Source organism: Cervus canadensis, chromosome 16, assembly GCF_019320065.1.
Source record: "Cervus canadensis isolate Bull #8, Minnesota chromosome 16, ASM1932006v1, whole genome shotgun sequence".
Classification (NCBI taxonomy): Eukaryota; Metazoa; Chordata; class Mammalia; order Artiodactyla; family Cervidae; genus Cervus; species Cervus canadensis.
In genome coordinates this window covers 55823586-55850429 of record NC_057401.1, presented here as the reverse complement: position 1 = coordinate 55850429, position 26844 = coordinate 55823586, and the positions used below count along the sequence as shown (strand labels likewise).

Below are 26844 nucleotides of genomic sequence, written 5' to 3'. Positions count from 1 at the left end.
CTGGCTTATATCACTCAGCATAATGCCTGCCAGGTTCTTCCATGTTGTTGCACATGGCAGAATTTCCTTCTCTTTTTTTAAAGGCTGAATAATATTCCATTGTATGTAAGAATCACATTTTCTTTACCCATTCATCCATGGATGGCACTTACATTGTTTCCATGTCTTGGCTATTGTGAATAATGCTACAGTGAACATGAAGTACAGGTATCTGTTCAGGATCTTGATTTTACTTTCTTTGGATATATAACTAGAAGTGGGATTGTTGGATCATACGGTAGTTTTATTTTGAATTTTTTGAGAAATTTCCTGTTTTTCACAGTGTCTGTACCAATTTACATTCCCACCAATAGTATACAAGGGTTCTCATTTCTCTACTTCCTGGCAAACACTTACCTCTTTTTCCTCAATCATCGATATCCTAACAGGTATGAGGTTATGTAATATTGTGGTTTACTTCTACTTTTTATTTTTTATTGAAGTATAATTGACTTACAATGTGTGTTAGTTTCAGGTGTACAACAAAGTGATTCAGTTACATATACATTTATATATTATTTTTTAGATTCTTTTCACATGTAAGTTATTACAACATATTGATTGTAATTCCCTGTGCCATACAGTAGGCCCTTGTTTATCTATATTATATGTAGTAGTGTTTTTACTGAGTGAATGAGTGATAATCACGCAGTCGTGTTCAACTGTCTTCGACCCCATGGACTGTAGCCCGCCAGGCTCCTCTGTCCATGGAATTCTCCAGGCAAGAATACTGGAGTGGGTTGCCATTTCCTCCTCCAGATGTATATGTTATTGCCAAATTCCTAATTTTTCTTTCCCCATGAGCTTTCCCCTTTGGTTTTCTATGTGTTCGAGTCTCTTTCTGTTTTGTAACTAAGTTCATTTGTATAATTTTTCTTTTTTTTAGATTCCACATATAAGTGATATCATATGATATTTTTCTTTCTCTGTCTGACTTACTGCACTATTGTGTTAATATTCTTGGCACCCTTGTTGAAAATCACATGACTGTATATGTGTGAGTTTATTTCTGGGCTCTCTATTCTGTCCCATTGATCTACATGCCTGTGTTTATCATGCTGTTTTAATTTTTGTAGGTTGGTTATACATTTTGATACAGGAAGTGATTCTGATTTGTTCTTGCTCAAAATTGCTTTGGCTGTTGGGAGTCTTCTGTGGTTCCATAAGAATTTTAGCATTAATTTTTCTATTTCTGTATAAAATGTCATTGGAATTTTGATAGTGATTTCATAAAATCTGTAAATTACTTTGGGTACTATAGATATTTTAACAATATTAATTCTTCCAACTTGTGAACATATGATGTGTTTCTATATATTTATATCTACCGTAATTTTTTCATTAGTGTTTTATAGTTCTCAGTACAAGTCTTTCACACTATTTTTGATGAAGTTTATTTTTAAATATTTTATTTTCTGGTGCTATTATGAATGGTATTATTTTCTTATTTTTTTTGGATAGTTTATTCTTATTGTTTAGAGTATTTTTATAAGTTAAAGATACTCAGAATAAGCCAAGTGTCTTCCTCTTGATCTCACACATACCACAAATACAAGATTTTATAGTAATTATTTTGCTTCTGAAAAAAAATGAAATTCTTTATATGTGTGAATTTAAATGGACTGAATCTCTAGATGAAACATTTAAAGAAAAATATGCTTTATTTTACATTATAAAATCCTTGGCCTTCCCACCATTTAATAATCTTCATTTTGGCAAATCTTTGTTCTTAGCTTAATATGGAGTTGTTTTGAGTTGTTTCTAAGTATCCCTATTATCTTTATTCTGGTGATATTGTGTTTTTTAATGAAAGTCTGTGATTCCAAAGTCACTACTAAGTTCAGTTCACTCAGATTTCTCCAAGGTGAAGATAATTATTAATGTCCTACTGGGCTCCGTTTTACATAAGCACATTGTTATTAAAATAGGCCATCCTTATTTGTGACTAATGTCTCAATAAAGTCAATGGCATATATATGGCATATATTTCTTTTCAAAGAAGGTCATTTTAATTATGTATATAAACTGGCCCACTTTCAAAAATATTACTTGATTTATTAATATAGTATACAAGATTTCCACCGTATGAGTCAGACACCACTGCTTCTGCAACTGCTTGCAACTAACAATGGAGCATAAAGAGAAATGAGGCAACTGCACTCAATAATCACTCAGAAAGGAATACCAACCGCAATAGTCCCTGCTGTTTCCCAGAACAATTAGCATATTTTGTTTATGAAGCACGTTAGTTAGAAGATACTTTTGAACTTTGAACTTCAATAAAAAATGTTGTTTAACACTCTAAAGACTCTATAAAGTTTTGCTGTATTTGAATTTCTAAATCAAGGTGCTTTAGGCATTGGAATTCATCATCTTTGGCTTTGAATTCAGATGCTTCTGCCTGTAAGCAAACTTCTGTAAGCCTCATTTTCCTTATCTTTAAAATATACATAGTGATATCCATCACTTAGGGATATTCTAAGGATTAATTGATAAAGTTTTGTGATTTAGGATCTGCCAGGATTAGATATCTTTTTCCTCTGAACGTAGCATTAATTATGTGTTTGGCTGGAAGAGAAAACCAGAGCAGTAGTGACATAAGCAAGTTTTTTATTTTATTTTTGGTGTAAACAAGGTTTTTATTTAATTTTTTCTTTTTCCTGCTACCAAGGAAGTACAGAAATGTGCAGCCTAGAATACAACTGGGGACCTTGTACCTAGCTTGCTGTCATCCTTAGGGCGAGGCTCCCTCCAGGGGGCTGCTGCATCTCAGGGCTATGTGTCTGTTGGTGCCACATGAAGCTTTGTCTCTTAGTCGGGACAGGGTTCTTCCCCAGGGACTTTTGTCTGCCATGTTTTCGGCCAGAACTGGGTCACCTCCAGTTACAAGAGAGTTTGGGGAATCAAAGACTTTTAGTTGGGCGGATTGCTACTCTGAGCAAATTTAAGATTCTTTTGTTACTAAAAGACCGGGGGTGGCTACTGGATAGGCAACTCATGTGCCCTCCTCACTTTACTACTTTAGTTCGTTGAATCCAAATGAATTGGAAATTTGAAAATTTCCAGTTCAGGAAAATTCAGGGACTGAGGCCAGTGGCCTCCCTTTCTGTCCCACATACCCATCACCGTGTTCTACACCAAGTGATGTGAACAAACCTCTACCGCCTCAGACAGCAGCCTAAAGGTGGGTCCCCAAACTGGCCTTGGTTCCTTGGTAATTGGACATTGAAGACAACAGAAGGGTTTTCCATGCCCTTTTGTCTCAATCTTAGCAGGCTTGGGTCACCCTAAGAGGAAATGGTCCTTTTTTAACCTTCCCTGCATCAGAGATTATGGGTCTATGGAAACATATACTTAGATTCCATTCCAATTTTTCCTTTGACTTTTTGGATAGACACAAAGGCAACTTGCTAAATAATGAAAAAAGTCATTGTTATTGATATTATGGGGATTCCCTGGTGGCTCAGTAGTAAGGAATCTGCCTGCCAATGCAGGAGACATGGGTTCGATCCCTGGGTTGGGAAGATCTCCTGGAGTAGGAAATGGCAACCCACTCCAGTATTCTTGCCTGGGAAATCCATGGACAGAGAAACCTGGTGGATTACAGTCCATGGGGTTGCAAAAGAGTTGGACCTGACTTAGTGATTAAACAATAACAACAGTTGATACTATCAGTTTACATAAGAAGGATAAAAATTATTACATGGTAAATATTGGGTCGGCCAAAAAGTTCACTTGAATTTTTCTACAGCATCTTATAGAAGAACTTGAATGAACTTTTCAGCTAACCCAATACAAGAAAGTTTTCAGAAAGTGGGAACATTTCTGAGAATATCCCTTAATGCCAAATAAAAGACTTGGTATCATGCCTGGCACATAGTGAATGATGCCGCCATCATGGTTAAAACCTACAATTTGTCATAGGCAAGAATTGTTCATGTGTTTTCAATGACTAGACTTAAACTTCCTAGAATTTAAGTTGTTCTTTATAGTGTTTGCTTAAATTATGTGAAAAAAATATAGCTTCCAAGTGTCTTAATATATTACCTTTCAGTGTCTATGTTAAACTCTATTTATAACCCAACTGATAAACTCTTTCTATTATTTACATAGATGTAAATGGTCTCACAGTTATGGCATTAAGAACTTAATTTAGCTATCAATTACTCCCTGATAACTCAGTTGGTGATAACTCAGTTGGTAAAGAATCCACCAATGCAGGAAACCCTGATTCGATTCCTGGATTGGGAAGATCCTCTGGAGAGGGGATAGGCTACCCACTCTAGTATTCTTGGGCTTCCCTCGTGGCTCAGCTGGTAAAGAATCCACCTGCAATGTGGGAGACCTGGGTTCAATCCCTGAGTTGGGAAGATGCCCTGGAGAAGGGAAAGGCTACCCGTTCCAGTATTCTGGCCTGGAGAATTCCATGGACTATATGTCCATGGGGTCACAAAGAGTTGGACACGACTGAGCAACTTTCACTAATATTGAGAAGATACCGTTTTTCATTTCTTTGCTAACCATCACCTGATAGGTTTGTTCACTTGATTCCTTCTCTTTTCCTCCCTTCTTACTGGCTGTATTTCTATTTGTAATTCTTATGTACATTATTCAGTACTATTAGCACTTTTAAAGGAAATCCATAGACCATTTTTTCCTAAGGTAAATAAAGGTGTTTATGATAAACTTTAACTATGTTATGTATAAGCCTTGTAAATTCCTTGGGATTGAGACCAAGTTTCATAGTGGTAGGTGTTCAGCACACATGCTCTGTGTATGTGATGATGGATTCGCTCTGACTTGATGACCAGGTCTTATTATAATAAATGCTGTTTTAGAGTTGGTCCCATGTTCGGCACTGTTGGGAGGATAAAGGTCTACAACAGAAGATTTTTACTCATACATTTTTGAAGGATACCATAAATTAGAATTGACTACAGATGGCCAGGTGCCACGTTTAAAAATAAGATGGCCAGGGCATAAAAAAATTTAGTACCGAACATTGCACATGCCAAATGCAGTCACAGCCAGGGGGAATTAAGGTTATGGCAGGTTCTGAGCAAAAAAAATAATAAATGGGGATGTTAAATATGAGTACCAGGTGGCACTGATTTCTGAGTTATTTGTACCACTTTCATCCTTATGTAAACCATAAAATAGGCTGGCTGCTGACCAGAACCTGCAGCTGTGTATAAGAGACTTCTTTGTACATGTACCAGAAAACAAAGACTTATGATAGGCTTAAAGTCTGTCACAGTTTTGTATGTGAAAGAAAAAATAAAATTGTTGATGTCATAGGCTTGGGGCCAAAAATGCTGACATATATCTACCTAGCTAGGACTATAAACATGGCATGCATTCCTAAGAACTGTCTTAAGTTTTTAAAATAGCCAGTTAAAACATTTTTTTTCCTTGGAATGTAGTTGATTTACAATGTTGTGTTTGTTTCTGTTATACAGCAAAGTGAATCAGTTATATGTAAACATATATCCACCTTTTTTTAGATTCTCATCCCATACAAGTCATTATAGAATATTGAATAGAGTTCTCTGTGCTATTCAATAGGTTCTTATAAATTATCTATTCTCTACATAGTAATATATATATGTCAATCCCAATCTCCCAGTTCACTCTTCCTTCTTTCCTCCCCGGTAACCGTAAACTTGTTTTTTACATCTGTGACTCAAGGCAGTTAACTTTTAAAACGATCATTCACTTTCATATTTCACATGCAGCTTTCTTTATTCTTTCTAGTGTCTGAACACTTCCTCTCTGCCTATGATATTGACTGCAGTTTGGAAACCAAGAAGGAAGTCGTTCAGTGCATGGGCTCCTTCCAGGATGGGGTAGCTGAGAAGTGTGTTGATTATTTCCAGAGATTCCGACGTTCTACCCATGTGACTCCCAAATCATACCTCTCCTTTATTCAGGGCTATAAGTTCATATATGGAGAGAAGCATGTGGAGGTGCAGACTCTGGCCAACAGGTAAGTGTGAGGGTCGTATATGAAGTTATTGTAAAGCAGCCGCTCTCAAGTAGGGGCAAATTTGCTCCAAGGAGACATTTTGCAATGACTGGAGACATCTTTGTTTGTTAGAACTAGGGCGGGGGCATGGGGAGTGGTTGAGAGGTACTATTGGCATCAAGAGTCAGAGGTCAGGGGTGTGCTAAATATCCTCACAGTGCACAGGACAATCCTCATCACATAGAATTTTGTTGTTGCAACTCCCTGGACTGTAGACTGCCAGGTTCCTCTGTCCATGGGATTTCCCAGGCAAGAAGACTGGAGTGGGTTGCCATTTCCTCCTCCGGAGATCTCCCTGACTGAGGAACTGAACTTGCATCTCCTGCATTGGCAGGCAGATTCTTTACCACTGAGCCACCTGGGAAGTCCTTGCAAAGAGTTATCCAGCCTCGAAAACCAATAGTGCTGATATTGAGAAACCTTCCTTTCAAGTTTGTTCAAAGGATTATTCCATAGTTGCTAGTGGCTTCATTTTTACCCAATAGGATTAAATATTGCCAAGTTTTCTTGTGGCCTACCAGTTTCTACGTATTGGATGATAGTAATAGCAACCTTGAGCTTGGAAAAAAGCTGAGAATACAGACATCCCCTCCCCCCTCCTCTCATCCCTTTCTTCCCACACGTTCTGAGTGTCTGGGATAGAAGAGTCTGCTTGATACGTGTGTTCTCTGCACAGCAAATACCTTACTTCACTGAAATTTGTTCCCAACTTCCCAGCTCTGCTTTGCTCTTTTATGAACACTTATATCTTCTGCCTGAATACAGCCGAGAAGCAGCCAAGGTTGCTACCTAAGGGACCCCTGGATGAGTGATTGGACTAAATGACTCTAAGACCCCTTGTTTTTAGATCACATTATTTTAGAGTCAAACAGGCAGCTGATCCCTTCACAAGGCAGTTCAATGGCTTTAAATTTGTTTCTTTCCTTGATCGCAAATCTTCCTTCTTTTAATGTCATTGGTCTCGTTAGAAAAAGAGAAGTTATTTATTTCCCTTCCTCCATGATAGGGTTTCAAGAAATTGAAGTCCGTTGTCATTTAGCTAAAGTTCATTAAGCATGTTTCTTGCATGAGACAGATTCTTGACACTGTTATTCCTCATGTCATGCAGTGTTCTTAGCAGACTCACTCTTTTCACACTTAGTCTATGAATAACCGACATGTGACTTTAGTCTGGAATCAAGCGTAGGCATTTACTCTTTTTGTCAAGCCCTCTTGGGTGTGCTATTGTATATACAGTATTCTTCAAATATGACCATTACTATCTACATCAGTAGACCAGTACTTAGAAAATGTGGCCAAGAACCACCCATGTTAACACTCCCCTCGCCTTGGATTTTTAATCTCAGAATGAATACTGGATTGGAAAAGCTGAAAGAAGCTTCGGAGTCTGTTGCAGCTCTGAGCAAAGAACTGGAAGTGAAAGAAAAGGAGCTCCAAGTGGCCAATGATAAAGCTGACACGGTGGGTAGACATTGACACATGAACCATATTTATTTCGAATTCCCAATTCATAAATGTTAATGGTGTATGCTTCTTCTAAGTTGTAACCATGGAAGTGCAAATGATTTATTTCCATTATAATACCATATATACACCAATGATGCTATGAATGAAATAGGTAACTGATAAGAACCTACTGTATAGCACAGGGAACTCAGTGCTCTGTGATGACCTAGATGGGAAAGACATCCACAAAAGCAGGGATGTATTTATACATACAGCTGATTCACTTTGCTGTATAGTAGAAACTAACGCAACATTGAAAGCAACTATACTCCAATAAAAATTTTTAAAAGTACCATACTCTTAATTCTATGTATGAAAAATTGTGTAAGTGGACAAAATCAGCAAATCCAGGCAAAAATGTGCATTTTGAGCTGGGTGATTTTTGATGTACTTTTTTTTTGGTTTTTATGTTGAATTAGGTCTTAAAAGAAGTGACTATGAAAGCACAGGCTGCTGAAAAGGTCAAAGCTGAGGTCCAGAAGGTGAAGGACAAAGCCCAGGCCATTGTCGACAGCATCTCTAAGGATAAAGCCACTGCTGAGGAAAAACTGGAAGCAGCAAAGCCGGCATTAGAAGAAGCAGAAGCAGCCTTGCAGGTACATCTTTGTGATATAACAGATGTCATCTTCTAGGGCCTTGGAGGAAGATTAGGCAGAAAAGATGAATAAGAACGAAGAAATGTTCTACTGCTTCAGACCAAAGCTCTCTTCACTGCAATGATTTCAAGTGATATATTCTGCTTGGAGATGTTATTTGCTTTTTTTTTTTTAAGATATTGCACGTGGCACTTCACATATTATCTTCTCACAAGTGATGGGCAGTGCCATATAATAGTGGTCTAGGTGCTAGCTTCTCATTTCAACTCTGTCACCAATAAGCTGTGTGACATTGGAAAAGTCACACAGAATTTCTAAAATATTTTTTTCACTCATTCTTTGAGGACGTTGGAGTAGGTTAGTAAGATACAGCTTTCTCTGAGTGTACATATAAATTATCCAAACAAAGGACTACTGATCTAGTGCTGCACATTCAGGTCAGGCTTTGACCAGGTTTCCAACACAATGCAATTATGTGGCAATATCATATATGATGAAATTAGAAACGAGGTTGGATTCTGGGAAAATATGTTGAATCTAGTGAAGTAGGCCATATCTTCAAGGGCTGGCCCTTTTTGAGACTGGTCTAATTTGAGATGTTTTGGATTCAGGTTAAAATTGTTGTTTTTACTGTTTCTTCCCTGGTGGTCCAGTGGTTAACATTCTGGTCCAGTGGTTAACACTCTGCACTTCCAACGCAGCGGGTGTGGTTCAATCCCTAGTCAGGGGAATGAGATCCTTAGTCTACTCATCTGCTCCCTTATGTTATTGACTCTTGGCTTAGAAAGTGGCTGGAGAAATGGAACACTGCTGACCTGTCCATTGCTAATTCAAGTTATATAACCTCAATTGAGCTTGCATCATTATGTGATGTAGTTACTATCGTTTTGCTACCTTCTTAGCACACTTCCTGAAACAGTTATAAATTTTTTTGATCCAAGTTAAGTCTTTAAGCTTTGTGAGTTGGTATACAACATATCATATAAGAGAATTTTTACTCTTTAGAGACAGTGAAGATGTTGCCTTCTTTTCTTATCTTTCCAAAGTTTCACACCATTCTTAGAGGTGATGTATCTTTCCTTACTGTTTCTTCATTCCTTCTTGCACTGGCTAAACTGTCCTCCTTAATCCATGAAGTCTTCCAGGGTCCTTAGCCTCTCAGATTGGTGGGTACCTCATCTTCCCCAGTCCCACTTTTAAAAGAATGATTTATGAAGTTATGATTGATATACAAAAGGCCACATGTATTTAATATGTATAGCTTGGTGAGTTTGGGATGAGTGCACACCTATGAATCCATCACCACCTTCAAGGCCATAGACACATCTATCAGCTCTCAAAGTTTCCTCCTGCTCCCTTTATTAGTGTTTTTTTCTTTAAAAATTTTATTTATTTATTTTTATTGGAGTGCAGTTGCTTTACAGTTTGTGTTAGTTTCTATTTTACAGTAAAATGAATCAGCCATACGTTTACCTATGTACCCTCCCTTTTGGACATCCTTCCCGTTTAGGTCACCACAGAGCATTAAGCAGAGTTCCCTGTGCTATACAGTAGGTTCTCACCAGTTACCTGCTTATCAGTAGTGTTTATGTGTCCATCCTAATCTCTCAATTCCTCCTACCCTTCCTTTCCCCCTTGGTATCCGTATATTTGTTCCTTAGCTCTGTGTCTCTATTTCTGCTTTGCACATATGATCATCTATACCATTTTTCTAGATTCCACATATTTGCATTAATATATGATCTTTGTGTTTCTTTTTCCGACTTACTTCACTCTGTATAACACTCTCTAGGTCCATTCGCATCTCTACAAATGACCCAGTTTCATTCTTTTTTATGGCTGATTAGTATTCCACTGTGTATGTGTACCACATCTTCTTTATCCATTCCTCTGTTGATAGACATTTAGGTAGCTTCTATGTCCTGGCTACTGCAAATAGTGCTGTTATGAACATTGGAGTGCATGCATCTTTTTGATTATGATTTTCTCTGGGTTTGTGCCCAGTAGTGGGATTACTGGATCATAGGGTAATTCTATTTTTCTTATTACTATTTTTTTGATAAGAACACAACTTAAGATCTACCCATTAACAAATTTCAAGTATACAATAAAGTATTGATAACTGTGGGCACTATGTTGTAGAGTAGATCTCTAGAATTTATCTTGTATAACTAAAACTTTATACCCTTTGACCATCACCTTCCATTTCCTTCTTCCTCCAGCCCCTGGCAACACCATTCTACTCTCTGCTTCTATGAGCTTATTTGAGATTCCACATATAAATGAGATCATGCAGCATTTTTCTTTCATGTTTAGCTTATTTCACCTGACAAAATATGTTCCAGGTCCATCCATACTGTTGCAAATGGCAGAATTTCCATTATTTAAGCCTGAATAATATTCCATTGGCTGTAAATACCACATTTTCTTTATCCATTTATCCATCAATGGACATTTACGTTGCTTCCATGTCTTGGCCATTGTGAATAATACAGCAGTGAACACAAGGGTGCAGATGTCTCTTTAAGATCCTGAGCATCATCCTTCCCCTGCTTGTTTTAAGACACTTTGGCACCACTGAGAGTCTTTGATCAATAGAGAGAAGACAAGGATAGTGTAAAGAAACTTCTAAACCTTTATTGCACTTGTGATACTAACAGCATTATAGGAACTGAGCATGGGGCGTCTCAGTTCTTACAGGTCTGCATTCTTACAAGATTTCAAAAGCTTGACATTTCTTTTAATATTATAAAATATTTTCCAATATCCTCCTAATTTAGTACTCTATACCACTAAAATATTCAGCCGCATCATCAATGCAGAAATATCTGGGAATGCGGTAAGGTGATGGGGTATGTGGGGGAGGTTTTCAATAATTTCCTTCATTGGTTCTGACTTCATCTTATTGCCTCCTTGTAAGTTTTGAAATCCGGTACTACCAATTCATACTAAGAAATTCCAGGTACATTCAAACTCTGTCTTGGCATCAACTATGCAAATCTACAAAACAAATAAAGTAACATCAAAGAATGTGTCTGTTCTTATCTCATTGCTAATCTGACCTGACTGTTTTGGATAATAACATATATATATACATACACATATATATGTAAATGTATATACATATACATATATATGTATATATGTATATGTATATATATATATATGCACACATATGTAATAGTCTTATTTTTTTGCCTGTAGAAGAAAGAGGAATCTAATATTTAGCTGAAATAGGTTGAACTTCAGCTATACCCCCATCCCCAATTCATTTTACCTGGGTCCCCAACATAATTGAGTCCAAGTCTATTTGAGACTTCCCCCTTTTAAAGCTAAAGGGAAAATAAACAAATAGGACCTAGTCAAACTTACAAGCTTTTGCACAGAAAAGGAAACCATAAACAAAATGAAGACAGCCCACAGACAGTAAGAAAATATTTGCAAATGATGAGACCAATAAAGGGTTAATTTCCAAAATATACAAACAACTCATACAACTCATTTAAAAAAAACCCAATCAAAAAGTGAGCACAAGATCTAAATAGAGGTTTCTCCAAAGAAGACATACAAATGGCCAACAGACACATGAAAAGATGATCAACATTACTAATTATTAGGGAAATTCAAATCAAAACTGCAATGAGATATCACTTCACACCAGTCAGAATGGCCATCAACAAAAAGTCTTACAAATAATAAATGCTGGAGAGGGTGTGGAAAAAAAGGAGCCCTCCCACACTGTCAGTGGAAATGTAAATTGGTACAGCTTCTATGGAGAACAATATGAAGGTTCCTTAGCAATTAAAAATAGAGCTACCATGTGATCCCACAGTCTCACTTCTGGGCATTATACGCAGAGAAAACTATAATTTGAAAAGATACATGCATCTCAGTTTTCACTGAAGCATTATTTATAATAGCCAAGACATGGGAGTGACCTAAATGTCCATCAACAGATAAGTGGATAAAAAAGAAGTGGTACATATATACAATGGAGCTTTACTTAGCCATGAAAAGAATGAAATATGCTATTTTCAGCAACATGGATGGACCTACCTAGAGATGATCATATTAAGTGAAATAAGTTGGAAAGAGAAAGACAAATACTGTATGGTATCACTTAATTGTGGATACAAATGAACTTATCTGTGAGACAGAAACAGACGCAGAGAGGAGACTCGTGGTTGCTAAAATGCTGGGCAAGAGTTGGATTGGGATTTAGGGTTAGAGGATGCAAACTGTTGTGTGTGTGTGTATATATATATATATGTATATATTTATAACTGAATCACTATACTATGCACCTGTAACTAATACAACATTGTAAATCAACTATACTTTGATAAAATACATTTTAAAACAAACAAAAAACTAAAGTGAAGTAAGCATGTCAGGCTCTTTTATATCCACTTTAATTTGATCCTGCTTTCCCAATATTGGCAGCTATTACGTTTCTCTCCTTTCTCTTTTATAGCCAAATATCTCAAATTAAGATCTGTCTGCCATTTCCAGTTTTTTTTTTTTAATCCACAAATTCTCCTTCACTTCGAGCTGTCTAGAATTCACAAATGCTAGTGTGCTGAAACAACCCTTTTCAAAGTAGATAGTTACCTTTCTAATTACCAGGTTCAGTGGTTTTCTTTTCTTCTTATTTTCCCCGAAATTCTCAGAGAAAAGATCATTAGCTTTGATATGAAGTTCATGGGGTTCCTTCCTTGGACAGGAGGGTTGCAAATGGAAATCAGATGGAAGGTCTGCAAGGCCTAGAAGGAATGAACGTGCAGTATGTCCTAGAAATAGGACAGTATCAGATACTTGTTTTTGTGTTTCCAATGCTTATTCCATTGATAGGACTGATAGAACAATTACTGTCGACCACAACAGGTCTATGTGACTGTTAAGTAATTCACTGTATAAGAATCTTTGTATGGAGCAGCACTTTTCTAAGAGCTTAGTGAAATTCCTGTTGCTCATGTTCCATCTTCTAAAGGTCAGTTTCCAGCTAAGAAACCTCTAATTATGCAACTGGCAGCCCCGAGGCTCCCCGCTGGTGTCGGTCCACTGTGATGAGCTGTAAGAGAGAGAGGCAGATTCTTGACCTACATAACTAATGAGTAAAAAAAGCACTGGCAGTCTTGGAGTTTCCCTGGTTGAGAATCCCTGGAACCTGCTTTAGAGCTGATGATTCTTTTCCTTTCAGATTGCTCCCTTTTCTGACACTAAGTGGCTGTTAACAATTTTAGAGAAGTCACAGCTCCTTATCAGCTGGCGAACATGTCTCTCACTGTGTCTCTGCCTGTCACTTTGAATTGTAAAAATTTGAACTTGTGGGGATGTGTGTTTCTTTGGGATTAAATATGCTTCTAGCCCTCATGACTGCGGCAAACTTAAAAAATGCTTGTGTTCCTCTGTTGAAGTCCAGTAAGTCCCTTACATGCGAACGTTTAAGTTGCGAACTTTCAAAGATGCCAGCGTGGGTTCGATCAATGTCAGGCATGGGTGAAACCCCAACTTGCCCTCCGTCTCCTGTTGCTGACGATCCTTCAGCTCTCCCATCTCCCACCCCTTCTCCCTCCTCTAGCCAGTGAAACTTCTTGCCTGTTCACTCTATGCCAGCCCCTGTGTGCCAGTTGTCCTGTTACTACTATACCTTTCAAGGTACTGCGTACTGTAGGATTAAAAGTGGTTTGTATCTGTTTGCTTTTTATGTATTATTTGTGGGAAAAGTATTATAAACCTATTACAGTACAGTACTATATTGCTGAGTGGGTTTGTTGGGTTCCCAGGCCAACTTTGTTGGACTTAAGAACAAATTGGACTTACAGATGTGCTCGCAGAATGGAACTTGTTCATATGTAGGGGACTTGCTGTAGCAGTCTTTGGAGAGTAAATGTTTGTTTCTGCTTTTCCTGTCTTGAGACTGGATGATCACCTCCTCTCCTCCCCAGACCATCAAGCCTTCCGACATCGCTACTGTCCGCACGCTAGGCCGACCCCCTCATCTCATCATGAGGATCATGGATTGTGTGCTGCTGCTGTTTCAGAGGAAGGTCAATGCAGTGAAAATTGACCTGGAAAAAAGCTGCACGATTCCTTCCTGGCAGGAATCTTTAAAACTGATGACAGCAGGAAACTTTCTACAGAATTTGCAGGTTGGTAGTTCAGTAATGATGGGCTAGGAGGGGACTCAGACTTCATTGGAGTGTCTGGATCCCTTAACAGAAAATGAATTTGCATGCATATTTTTTAACGTACTGTTTTTCATCTTTATTGGGGTATAATTGATAGATAAAAATGTGTTATAATGAAGATGTATGACTTGATGTTTTGATGTTTGTATTAATACATTGTGGAATGCCTTCACCACAGTCCATCCATTTGTTGTTCAGTCACTCAGTCGTGTCTGACTCTTTGCGACCTCATGGACTGCAGCACACCAGGGTTCCCTGTCCTTCACTATCTCCTGGAGTTCGCTCAAACTCATGTCCATTGAGTTGATGATGCCATTCAACTATCTGATCCTCTGGGTTTAATCCATCCATTAAATCCAATAAATATCCAATTAAATATCTATCACCTCACATAGTTACCATTTTTCCTTTTATTTTCCTTTTTTTGTTTTGGTGGTGAGAACACTTAAGATCTAGTCTCCCAGGAAATTTCAAATATATAATACAGTATTGTTAACTATATTCACATAGCTGTACATTAGGTCCCCAGGACCTTCTCATCTTTTGTAACTGACACTTTGACCCTTGACCTTTGACCAGCATCTTCCCCTTTCCTCCTCCCCCAGCCCCTAGCTACCACCATTCTACTCTCTGCTTCTGTGAGTCTATTTTATTTTATTTTTTTTTATTTTTTTATTTTTATTTTTTTTTTGACTGACTATTTTAAATGCCACGTATAAGTGATAACAGGCAATATTTGTCTTTCTCTGTCTGACTTCTTTCATTTAGTATATGCCCTCCAGGTCTGTCCATGTTGTTATGAATGGCAGAATTTCTTTCTTTTTTAAGTCTGAGTGATATTCTTCATATATATTTAAAATTTGTATTTAAGCATTTTCTCAGAGTAGAAGTTTCTCTTTCAAATATAAGACATTAGAAGCATTAGAGCTTTAGAGTTTCTTTGTATGTAAAATATGAGTAATTTGTCATCTGTATGTTTGCAGATATCTTCTTTCACTCTCTGCCTTAGTTGTTCATTGTGTCTTTTGATAAGCAGGTGTTCCTAAGTGTCGTATAGTCCAGTTTATCAATATTTTCCTTAATAGTGCTTTCTTTGTTCTGTTTAGTAAATCTTTGCCTGTCTCTAGGGTAGAATAAGTGCACCTGTCTTTCCTACTAGAAGTTTTGTTGTTTTATCTTTAATATTTAGATCTTGAGACAACTGACTGGGGATTCCCAATCCCCATTCATACCCCACACAGTAACTTCAGCACTGTCTTTCATTCAGTTTTTATTTTTAAAATTTTTTCATAGTTTCTTTTTTTAAATTTTACTTTTTGTTGAAGGATAGTTACTTTACAATGTTATGATGATTTCTGCCATACATCAACATGAATCAGCCATAGGTATACATATATCCCCGCCTCCCTAATCTCCCTACCACCTCCCTCCCCATCCCACCCCTCTGAGTTGTCACAGCGCACCAGCTTTGGGTTCCCCGAGTCATACAACAGATTACCACTGGCTATCTATGGTAATATATATGTTTCAATGCTACTCTCCGAAATCATCCCACCCTCTCTCCCCCTACTGTGTTCAGAAGTCTGTTCTCTATGTCTGCATCTATATTGCTGCCCTGTAGGTAGGTTCATTAGTACCATCTTTCTAGATTCCGTATATAAGTGTTAGTATGCAATGTTTGTCTTTCTTTTTCTGACTTACTTTACTTTGTATAATAGGCTCTAGGTTTGTCCATCTCATTAGAACTGACTCAAATGCATTCCTTTTTATAGCTGAGAAATACCCCATTGTGTACATGTTCCACATTTATCTGTCAGTGGTCATCTAGGTTGCTTCCATGTCCTAGCTATTGTAAACAGTGCTGCAGTGAACACTGGGGTATGTGTCTTTTTCAGTTTCATTCAGTTTTTAATTCAGTGTTGCCCCTGTGGCTGCTGTGGCCAGAGCATCTTGTGAGGCCTTTTACAGCAGCTGTAAGAGGCAGCTTCTGAAACCAGTGGTTCATACAGACTTGTTTCAGATAATTGAAATATGAGCCTCTGAGGTGTAAGTGCCCTGTGAAGGAATAGCATGCTATTTGGGTGGAGAGGGGGTGGCGATTAATCTGGTTATGAGTTTGTGGAAGGGCAGTGGTGGTAGGGGGTGGGGCTCAAAAAATACCGAAAAATGTGGCAGTGGCCTTGGACTTGCCTTATATACCTGCTGCAGAGCCAGTGTTCTTGGAAGCTGCTCTGCTATTTCCCTTTTGTCAGCACCATCCTTCTATTGCTCCCAAATATTCTTCTGGCTTCACTATTTTTTTGAGTCTCACAAAAGAAGCTTGCATTTTTAAGGAGGTCTGAGTAAAGGTGAGTTTCACTCTGTGCTATGTATGTTCTGTGCAGACTTATTTCTCTGAACTATTTAGGTGCTACATTTCTTTCTACTTGGAAAACATCTAATTATCTTCATTGAGATGATCAAACACCATTTTTAAATGATCCAATTCCACTGATTGGTCAGTCTTTTCTTTTAATGCAAGAAGGCACTCTTAATCCATTTCTGCTACTATTTTAAAATTTTATCTCTCCAGAAGAGAAAAGTTCTCTCATTATCTTGATAGTTCAGTGATTAAAAATTAATTCATCACCCTGAAGGCTTAATGTCCAACTGATTTTCATCACATTTCAGGTGAGTTTAATAGAACCTCTCTCTGAATGTGTTAAGCATTTGGTTGCTGCTAAATGCTAAATATTACATATATATATATATACACACACTATATATACACTTTATATATTTGCTTTATTTGCAATACTAAATATATGTATCATTTTATTTGCCTAATATCCTGAAATAACCATTTGTTTCAGTTGTATCATGAGCATAATGTGATTATGACTTAATGGACAAAGGCATTTTAACTTTATTTCACTCCATTCTTCCACAGCAATTCCCAAAAGACACAATCAATGAAGAAGTGATAGAATTTTTGAATCCTTACTTCGAAATGGCAGACTACAACATCGAAACTGCTAAACGAGTATGTGGGAATGTAGCGGGTCTTTGTTCCTGGACCAAGGCCATGGCTTCCTTCTTTTCTATAAACAGAGAGGTGTTGCCTCTGAAGGTAAGCCTCCTTGGTGGGGCTTCAGGATGTGTGCCAGCAGGGAGTCTCTGGGTCAACAGGGCTTGTCTTTCCTGCAGAAAAGGAGTCCCAGGTGTTACTAGTCTTGTCTATGGGAAGAGCTGGTGCTGGACTGGCCAAGCATAGGATGTCTCTTTCTTCTCTGTAATCCTCCTGCCATTGGAATTGTATGGGCCTTCAGCTTGGACTCTACAAGGATACTAAGTCCTCTGTGGGCTGCTGGACATTTTTCCCCCCACAATGTTAACTTGAGAAAAAGAAACACAGAAAACTATAGCATAGGACCCACCAATAATGTCCAAGAGCTCTTGCCAGGGAGTCCTATGAATGAGGCGGGGTGGACACAGTCACTGGTGGCTGAACTTGGCTTCAGAGGTGACTTAGTATTCCCTCTCCCTTTGACCCTCAGGAAAGAGACTGACTAGCATCCTTGATTTAATGTAGGCTGACACTATGCCACTGTTTCTCTTTGAGTTATTGAATTTCTCAGCTTTATTGGTCCACATCTCTGCATCACTCAGTGACAGTCTTTAGCAGATGGAGAGGCAAGTACATGTTTTGAGAATGAAATATTAATGCCTCAAAAATCACACCTAATGGTTTGGTTGATTATTTTGTTTTCATATAAGTCTGATCTCTTTCAACCATCAACTAAAATCCTCTTATACTTACAAAGTACATGAGAAACTTAATAATCATGCTAAAAATAATCAAGAATAAAAAGAAGATAGGGAGAGAGTTTCAAGTTCCATTTTATTTTCTCATTATTACCATACCTGGAGCATTTAGTCAGTGGGGAGTCCCTGGGGGCCTTAGGGCAACTTAAAACAGAAGAGATTCATTTGGCTTAGAGATTTTTAGAGAAAATAGCTGAAGGTATCATGCTGTCAGGTATTATGGATTCAGGACCATTGAAGACTCCAGTTGGCTATTTTGATACTGACTGAACCACTGAATCCAGTGAAAAGTATAGGGCATCCTTTGCAAATTTTTGCAGTGGGTAAGCATCTGTAAGTGTCTCCAAGAGAATTACAGTTGAATTCACAAGGGGGAGTTTTTATTTTGTTGTAATTACTTAAAATAAAATGAGTTGAAATCAGTACAAAATAATGGACATTCTAAACAAGGCTTATGCACGAACAACATCTCCATTACATTTGGTACAATTCAGGCTCCATCCAGTCCCAGGGCAACGTAAGTCCTACAGTAGGACGTGAAGAGAACAAAGGAGGGGGAACCTTCTAGTTGTACCTGGAACCTATGCTTCTCTTCTGAGAAGCCTGTTCTGGGGGTGCCCCCCTGTGCTCTTAGTAGCATCCAGCATCTGGAAGTCGTTAGCTTGTCAGGTCCCTCCTAATTGCCATTGTCATAAAAATAAACATAGTTACATAGATCCTACATGTTCATTGCATAGAGAGAAGTAGAAGACAAAGAAAATGTAGTCTCATTGGGCAGCTCTGCTCAGTATATTAAGAAATACAGACCAAAGGGTCTAACTTCATTGATTTCTGAAGGGGTTTCTCTCGTTTCCCAAGTGAAGAGAGGTTGAGGACACTCCTTTGACTCCAGTGGGGACCTCTTCACCACTCGTTAGTGAAGGAGACACTGAGGGACTCTTCTTTCATCTTACAATTCCTCTAGACAGGCCAAGTGGCTTCTCATAGTGGATAAACTTAAACAAATATTGATGACAAGAATTGCAATTTAAATTCTATTCAGTTTCATTCTAATGAGATTTCTCCTTAGAAACTCTGTGAAAATTAATAAATATGAGTTCACATAAACAGAACATTGCAACAGTAGAGCCTTAAATATTAAACACAGATAATAACACTATTATTTATGGAGGGACTTCCCTGGTGATCCAGTGGTTAAGGCTTCGCCTTCCAATGCAGGAGTGTGGGTTCGATCCCTGCTCAGGGAGCAGAGATCCCACATGCCTAGATGCCAGAAAACCAAAACAGAAAATAGAAGCCATGTTGCAACAAATTCAACAAAGACTTTAAAAATGGCCCATATCAAAAAAATCTTTAAAAAGGTGATATTAATATATTATTATCTATTAAATTCTTATTATAGACCAGGTCCCAGACTTGGGTTTTTACATGTTACCGTATTTAATACACACACAACACGCTCACATAAATCATAGCAGGTAGTTTTTCAAAATCTTAATGGAGAAACTGAGGCTCATAGAGTTTAAGTAATCTTAGTAGAGTCCTACAGCTCCTAATGGGAGCAGTTGGATTTGAAAGATTCTTATACCCTTGGATTAGTATCTTTTGAGTACTTCATTAAAAAGATTATTATTTTTTTTTCTGAGGAAAGTCCTTGAAAATATCCGAAATTTGGGGGACTGTGATAGTTTGACATTAGTGGGTGACTTTATAGTAAGTTGACAGAGTGGCCTTGCTGTTCCCCTTTGTTTAAGTCATGGCAACAGATTCTTCTTAGAGCAGAGACGAAAAATATTCCAAGAGTCAGAACATCTGTAAACTATAATTTTTAAGCCATGCTTCTGCTGTCATTGGTTCTAGTCATGGAACTAGATATTCCTTTAAAGAATTATTTATTCTGCCAAAATTTGGGAACCTGGGGTTATCAGATAAGAAAATAACTTATCTCAAAAAAATATTTTTAAGATAATCTTTTCTTCTGGAACCCCTCAGAAATAATATGATGCTGGTAGTGGGTTTCCCCATCAAAGTCAGTTTTACCATTTTAAAAACTTAAAAGAGAGAATTTTGATTTCAAATTTTTTTCAAAAGAATTTAAATTACTGTAAGCACAGACTATTTTCTACATCGCCTTTTTCCAATATTGCTTTTTTCCCCCCAATATTGCTTTTGATTATGTCTTTTGAGTCTAATTTAACTTCCTTAAAACAATTTTTTTTAAATTTGGTCACAGCTCAAGTATCAATTCTTTGCTTGAAAGCAAGTAACATATGAGAATTACAGGAATACCGTCAAGTCCATCTCTACCCACAAAAACCTAGATCTTTATATTCAGTGATTAATTATGTTTCATTCTTTGTCTTATTTTAACATCTTCATTAACAGTGATGAGCTCACCTTGGCAGATGGTTCTAAATATTCAACTTTTCCCCTACAACTCAATATTAAAATAATCTGCAATTTTCCTTTATGCATTTACTATTACAGTGTTCGAATTTAGGGACTGGCAAACTATGATCTGCAGGCCAAATCTAACCTACCACCTATATTTGTACAACTTGTAGAATTTTAAATTAAGTACTTAAACAAAAGTCTTGATTTTGCCTCTTGGCCCCCAAAGCCAAAAATATTTACTATCTGGAATTTTATGAAAAAGTTTGCTGACTTTCTCTTAATGATTTATAATCATCTGCTTACAAACATGTCAAGTTCACATGAAGACTTGGCCTTGATGATGTAATTTGAGAAGGCTCCCAAAGAACAAAGAAAAGGTGTAGCGTGGACTTCCCTGAGTTCTCAGATCTGATGTGCTGGACGTCTGGGTTGCTGCCTGGCCCTTCACGCTGTGTGTGTCCTATGCAGGCCAACCTGGTGGTGCAGGAGAACCGCTACGTGATGGCCATGCAGGATCTGCAGAAGGCCCAGGCCGAGCTGGATGACAAGCAAGCCGAGCTGGATGTGGTGCAGGCTGAGTATGAGAAGGCCATGACCGAAAAGCAGGTCACTGTCCTCTGACACTGTGGTCAGCCCTTCATTCCTTTCCTGCTCCCTTTCTCTAAGGGTTTGATTTCCAGCAGGGATTCATTTAATTGATGCACAGTGCATGCATACACACACACACACACATATATACACACAGCACATGCGCCCTCATTAAACCCTGGAATTTGTTTCTAGCAGACACTGAGGAACTTCAGTGAGAGGTCAGGATATTCAGCCAAAACAGAAGTCACTGCTGGAACATGGATGTTCTGAGTTTTCTTGTAAATTGTGATGAAAGCAGGATCTTGTGCAGCAGTTTTGATATGTTTATCAAATCACATCCTCCCACTTTGCCTCATTTAACCTTTAAACAATCTCTCAAGGTAGGCAGGGTAGATATTTTTATTTTATTCTCATTTCAAAGAAGGGAGCTTAGGGGACTTCCCTGGCGGTCCAGTGGTTAAGACTTTGTGTTTCCAATACAAGGAGCGTGGGTTCAATCCCTGGTCAGGGAGCTAAGATCCGGCACGGTGCAGCAAAAAAATTAAAACAAAATGAAATTTAAAAAAACAATAAGGAAAGAACTTAGGTCCAGAAAGGACAAGAGAATGGCTATCGATCATAGGTCCTCGGGCTGGATTAGACCTTGATCTTCTGATGTCTTCTTGGGCCTCTCTGCTGGACCAACCTGACCACATGGCTGTGTCCCAGTCACAGAGACCACCCACAGCCTTCTCAACCTCTGCATGTTTTGCAACTTTAGCACTTCAAAATCAAGGTTTGTATATTTCCTTTCCACTGAGCAGCAAGCTCTTTCATTGATTTATACCTACTCCAGCTCCACTGGGACCTCCTTCGTTCTGGAAATCAAGGCAGATGTAACATAAACCTAATGTAGCTTAAGCTTTATTTTCCCTCACTTGCACAGGCCCCATAAATGCTGAGTTTACTGGGAGCCATGGAGAGTTCTATGGGGAGAGTATTTTATTCAGATAAAATACCTGGAGATCCCAGGAGAAAGGGACCTGAATTCTTCACCATCAGGACTTTGTAGTGCTTTTCCCTTGCTGATGCTCATTACATGTTCACTTGGCTGTTTTGTATTTGCAAAAATTCTTTAATGATTTTCTTAAAGTGGTCCCCAGATTATGTAAGCATCTGTCCTCACAAAATCTCTATCTGCCTCCGATAAAGCCTACATTTGGAAAACAAGATCTAGATTCTCTCTGTGCTTTCCTTGATGATTTATTTTAGAACCTCTGCTGCTTCTCAGCTGTCACTCAACTGGATTGAGATTCCTGCTCTGGAGGGTCCCAGTGAGCGAATTTAGATAAACATCAGCTGTACAATATGCAAGATGTGTGGTATTCTCTGTTAAAGATAAGTCTCCTGAAAGCAAAATAAGAGCTTTATAGAAATCTTGGAGAAGTATTATGTATCATCATTTGGATTTGTTACTTATGGTCTATGGAATTCACTTATAATATCAGGAGAAAATTCACTTTGCAGTTTGAAAGTCTACCTTAGAAACAACTATGAGGAAGGCCTTTTAATTTCTACCATTTGGACACTCACATTGGGAAGGGCTGCTACCTATAGTAAAAATATTTTACAGCCTCATTTTATTACCTTTCAGTTTTAACAATTTTGCATTAGTTCACTCAAGCTGTTTTGTTTTCGAGTATCTACTATTTGTTAGGTAAGCAATTATAAGGACCATATAAGTACAGTTACTATAAAGGCATGGCTCTAACTTAAAAAATTGAATTTCAACAAATGTCATGTGTTTTTCATTAAGAAAACGAAATCTGGCTGTGTGCTGGTCTGCCCACATCATGTTGGCATGAAGTTGACCTTTAGTCGTGGTATTGTTGCTTCTTGCTCCATGGGGCTCCTGAGAGTCCCGGGTTACAGACTGCAGGGAGGCAGGGGAGGGTTTCAAGTCTGGTCGTGACTGGTGACCTCCTCACCCAGGTGTGCAGTCCCTGGGGGAGTGTGTGTCCTGCTGTTTTGTGCAAGGGCAGGGCTTTGTGGAGGGTCCACTTCCCCAGGGATCTGGTCACATTCTAGGGCGCTGGGAGCGAGAGGGCCAGGAGTACTACCCACAGAAGCTGAGGAATTCTGCACACTCCCCTAACCAGGCTCAGAGGGAAAATCCGCTTTCACTCCTGTCTGCTCCCATCCCCCCTTTCCCAATCCCCCAGAGGAGCCTGGGCTTCTAGAAAGCCACAACCAGGAGGGGAGAGGTTGGCCAGTTTATATTCAGCTACACAGAAGTGGGGATGGGGAATTTAGGGAGGATAACTTAATAGTAAAAATATCTTTCACATGAAAAGTTTGTTTTAAAGGTAGGCAGATACAAATAAGGGCTTTTCTGGTGGCTCAGTGATAAAGAACCCACCTGCCTAATGCAGGAGATGTGGGTTTGATCCCAGATTCTGGAAGATCCCCTGGAGGAGGTCATGGCATCCCACTCCAGTATTTTTGCCTACAGAATCCCATGGACAGAGGAGCTTGGAGGATTACAGTCCATGGGATTGCAAACAGTTGGACACAACTGAGTGACTAAACAACAACAAGAAAACAGTGATGTCGTGTGATACTTCCAGCTGACATCTTTCTTTTTGGGGAGATACAAACAGATATGGATGGTGTCCAGGTGTGGCTGGGCCTCTGAGTTGGGCTTTTGGGCTTTCTGCATTAACTCTCGCAGGAAGGAAAACTGAGAAGGCTAGAACAAACTGGAACAAGTATCTTGTTTCTGAAAAACACTGTGTTATGCTATTATTACACAAGCGATTTGTGTTTCTTTATAGAAAATACACATAGGTAACCCTGGCGATAAAGCCTAAAAATATTTTGCTCTTTATCATTTCGTATCTACACATATGCCTGATTTACATATATTTTAAATCCATGTAAAAAACTGTAACAGATCATTCAGTACATACTGCTTTATAAATGCAATTTACTAATGATTATTTTTCATAATAATTATATTTTAATGGCTTCAGAGTATTCTTATGCACAATATACCATAATGTATGTAAATAATTCTCTATTGTTAGACATTTAGCATATGTGTATGCCATATATATTACAGCAATACTTGTAAATATTACATGAACTCCCAGTGACTTGTCATATAGCTAAATCTTTATCCATATCCATTATTGTTTCATAAGTATACATTTTTACAGGTAGAATTAACAGCTGTCTCTTCAATATTGAGAAACTGAACCATTTGCTTTTTTTTACCCTTAAATTTTTTTTTTTTAATTTGTGTAGTGTTGTGTTAGTTTCTGCCATTCAGCATTGCAAATCAGCTGTAATTACATATAGTCATTTGTTTTTAAGAACAAAGCTCTGAGTGGCAACAGTGTGTGGCTGTTGCTCTTTAGTCACTTCACTCGTGTCCGACTCTCTGTGACCCCATGGACTGTAGCCCACCAGGCTCCTCTGTCCATAGGATTTCCTAGGCAGGAATACTAGATGGGGTGCCATTTCCTTCTCCAGGGGATCATCCAGACCCAGGGATTGAACCCATGTCTTCTGTTTGGCAGGCAGACTCTTTACCACTGAGCCCCCTGGGAAGCCCAACAGTGTATGGAAGTCTAGTTAGAGGTCTCTTATTGACACAAGAGCAACAGGTAGGGGCCTGCTGAGTTGATGTGGCTGGAATTTGTGAATGAACTTCACAACTCCACAACTTGAAGAAAATCTAGAGTTTCACCTGAAATCAAAGGAGATACGGAGTTAGACAAAGCAATAGTGATGCTAGAACTTTAACATGAGAAACATCATTTCTCATTTTAAAGTAGGTTTATGCATGTCTTTACATTTTATTGTGCTCTGTGATACTAGCATGTATGCTTATATTTTATTTGTAATTTTTGATAGGAAAATCATCAATGATGCAAATTTTCACTTTATCTCAGTTGATGAAAATCTGGGGAGGGTCTGCCTGTTGGCTCAGGACACTTCCTGAGGAATCTCTCTATGTTCCATAGAAGGGCTTAAGACACAGGCTGGACTGACCCAGACATATAGAAATGGAAGTTAATGCTTCCTGTGAAATAAATGGCACACATTTCTCACAAAGGCAGATAACATATAATATTTTAGAATTATATTTTTGAGCTGCAGGCTCTATTTTTCTGAAATAAGGCTTTCTTCTGGTTTAGACCTTGCTTGAAGATGCAGAGAGGTGCAGACATAAGATGCAGGCTGCTTCTGCACTGATCGGAGGCTTGGCAGGAGAAAAAGAAAGATGGACAGAGCAAAGTAAAGAGTTTGCTGCACAAACTAAAAGACTTGTAGGTACGTAAATCCCATTATTGGCTTTCTAGGTGGCTCAGCGGTAAAGTCTCCTGCGATGCAGGAGACTCAGGTTTGATCCCTGGGTTGGGAAGATCCCCTCGAAGACAACCCATTCCAGTATTCTTGCCTAGAGAATTCCATGGGCAGAGGATCCTGGCAGGCTACAGTCTGTGGGGTTGCAAAGAGTCGGACAGGACTGAGTGACTGAACACACACACATAAATCCCTTTGTTAATGAGATTATGTGTTGACTGTGATAGGGAGTGAGCAAATTTAAGCTTTAATCAAGATATACATCAACACTCCATTACTTCAAATTCCTGTGTGTGTGTGCGTGCCCAGCTGTTTCAAAAGGATGAATATTGGTCTGGCATTTAGGCAACCCTTATTAGATAATGTAGTGTTAGTTGCTCAATCATGTCTGACTCTTATTATCAGGTCATTTTTGAATTCTCCTGTGAGTGGATGACCATATAGATCAAGGTCATTTAGAATGGAGACTGTGTTTTCTGAGGTCAGAAGTCATCCTCTCATAACCAGTAAGATCAACATAATCCAATGCTTGACTATCAGCAATTATTACTTGTGGGTCATGTGGACTCTTTTCACAGTGAACTGAACTACTGCTTATTCACAAGACACAGTAACTTGTGGTTACAATTGGGTTTCTGAAATTAAATTCAAAAGAATGATTGTCTTTTTTTTTTTTTTTGCCACTTCTTATATTCTGCAGAATTACAAAGCTGTTCATAAAGTGTTTTAGTGGTGTTTTGTTTTTTGTTTTAGGGGATGTGTTGTTGGCTACAGCTTTTCTATCTTATTCTGGTCCCTTTAATCAAGAATTTCGCAATCTGCTGTTAAATGACTGGCAGAAAGAAATGAAAGCCCGGGAAATTCCATTTGGAGACAATCTAAACCTCAATGAGATGTTGATTGATGCTCCTACCATTAGTGAGTGGAACCTCCAAGGCCTGCCCAATGATGACCTGTCCATTCAGAATGGAATTATTGTCACAAAAGCATCTCGCTATCCTTTGCTAATTGACCCACAGACTCAAGGCAAGATCTGGATTAAAAATAAAGAAAACCAGAATGAACTCCAGGTAATCTTCGTTTGAATATAAATGGGCTTCCCTGGTGGCTCAGAATGTAAAGAATCTGCCTGCAGTGCAGGAGACCCAGATCTATCTCTGGGTTGGAAAGATCCCCTGCAGGAGGGCATGGCAACCCACTCCAGTATTCTTGCCTGGAGAATCCCATGGACAGAGGAGCCTGGTGGGCTACAGTCCATTGAGTCACAAGAGTTGGGCACATTTGCCCCAGATCAACAATATCTGAGAAGAAATATTTCATATTTAGAAATAATTTTGTTATTAATATT

At 38.5% G+C, this 26844-nt stretch overlaps 1 protein-coding gene across 1 annotated transcript in view; it reads left to right on the top strand.

Moving 5' to 3' along the window:
- Positions 1-26844, top strand: part of DNAH5 (dynein axonemal heavy chain 5) — a 317085-nt gene that overhangs the window by 225694 nt on the left and 64547 nt on the right. The window contains exons 56-63 of the mRNA XM_043489075.1: positions 5794-6025; positions 7411-7525; positions 7990-8166; positions 14115-14318; positions 17287-17466; positions 21024-21161; positions 25328-25463; positions 26250-26566. Coding sequence (XP_043345010.1) covers positions 5794-6025; positions 7411-7525; positions 7990-8166; positions 14115-14318; positions 17287-17466; positions 21024-21161; positions 25328-25463; positions 26250-26566 — 1499 coding nt within the window. The remainder of the gene's footprint in view (positions 1-5793; positions 6026-7410; positions 7526-7989; positions 8167-14114; positions 14319-17286; positions 17467-21023; positions 21162-25327; positions 25464-26249; positions 26567-26844) is intronic.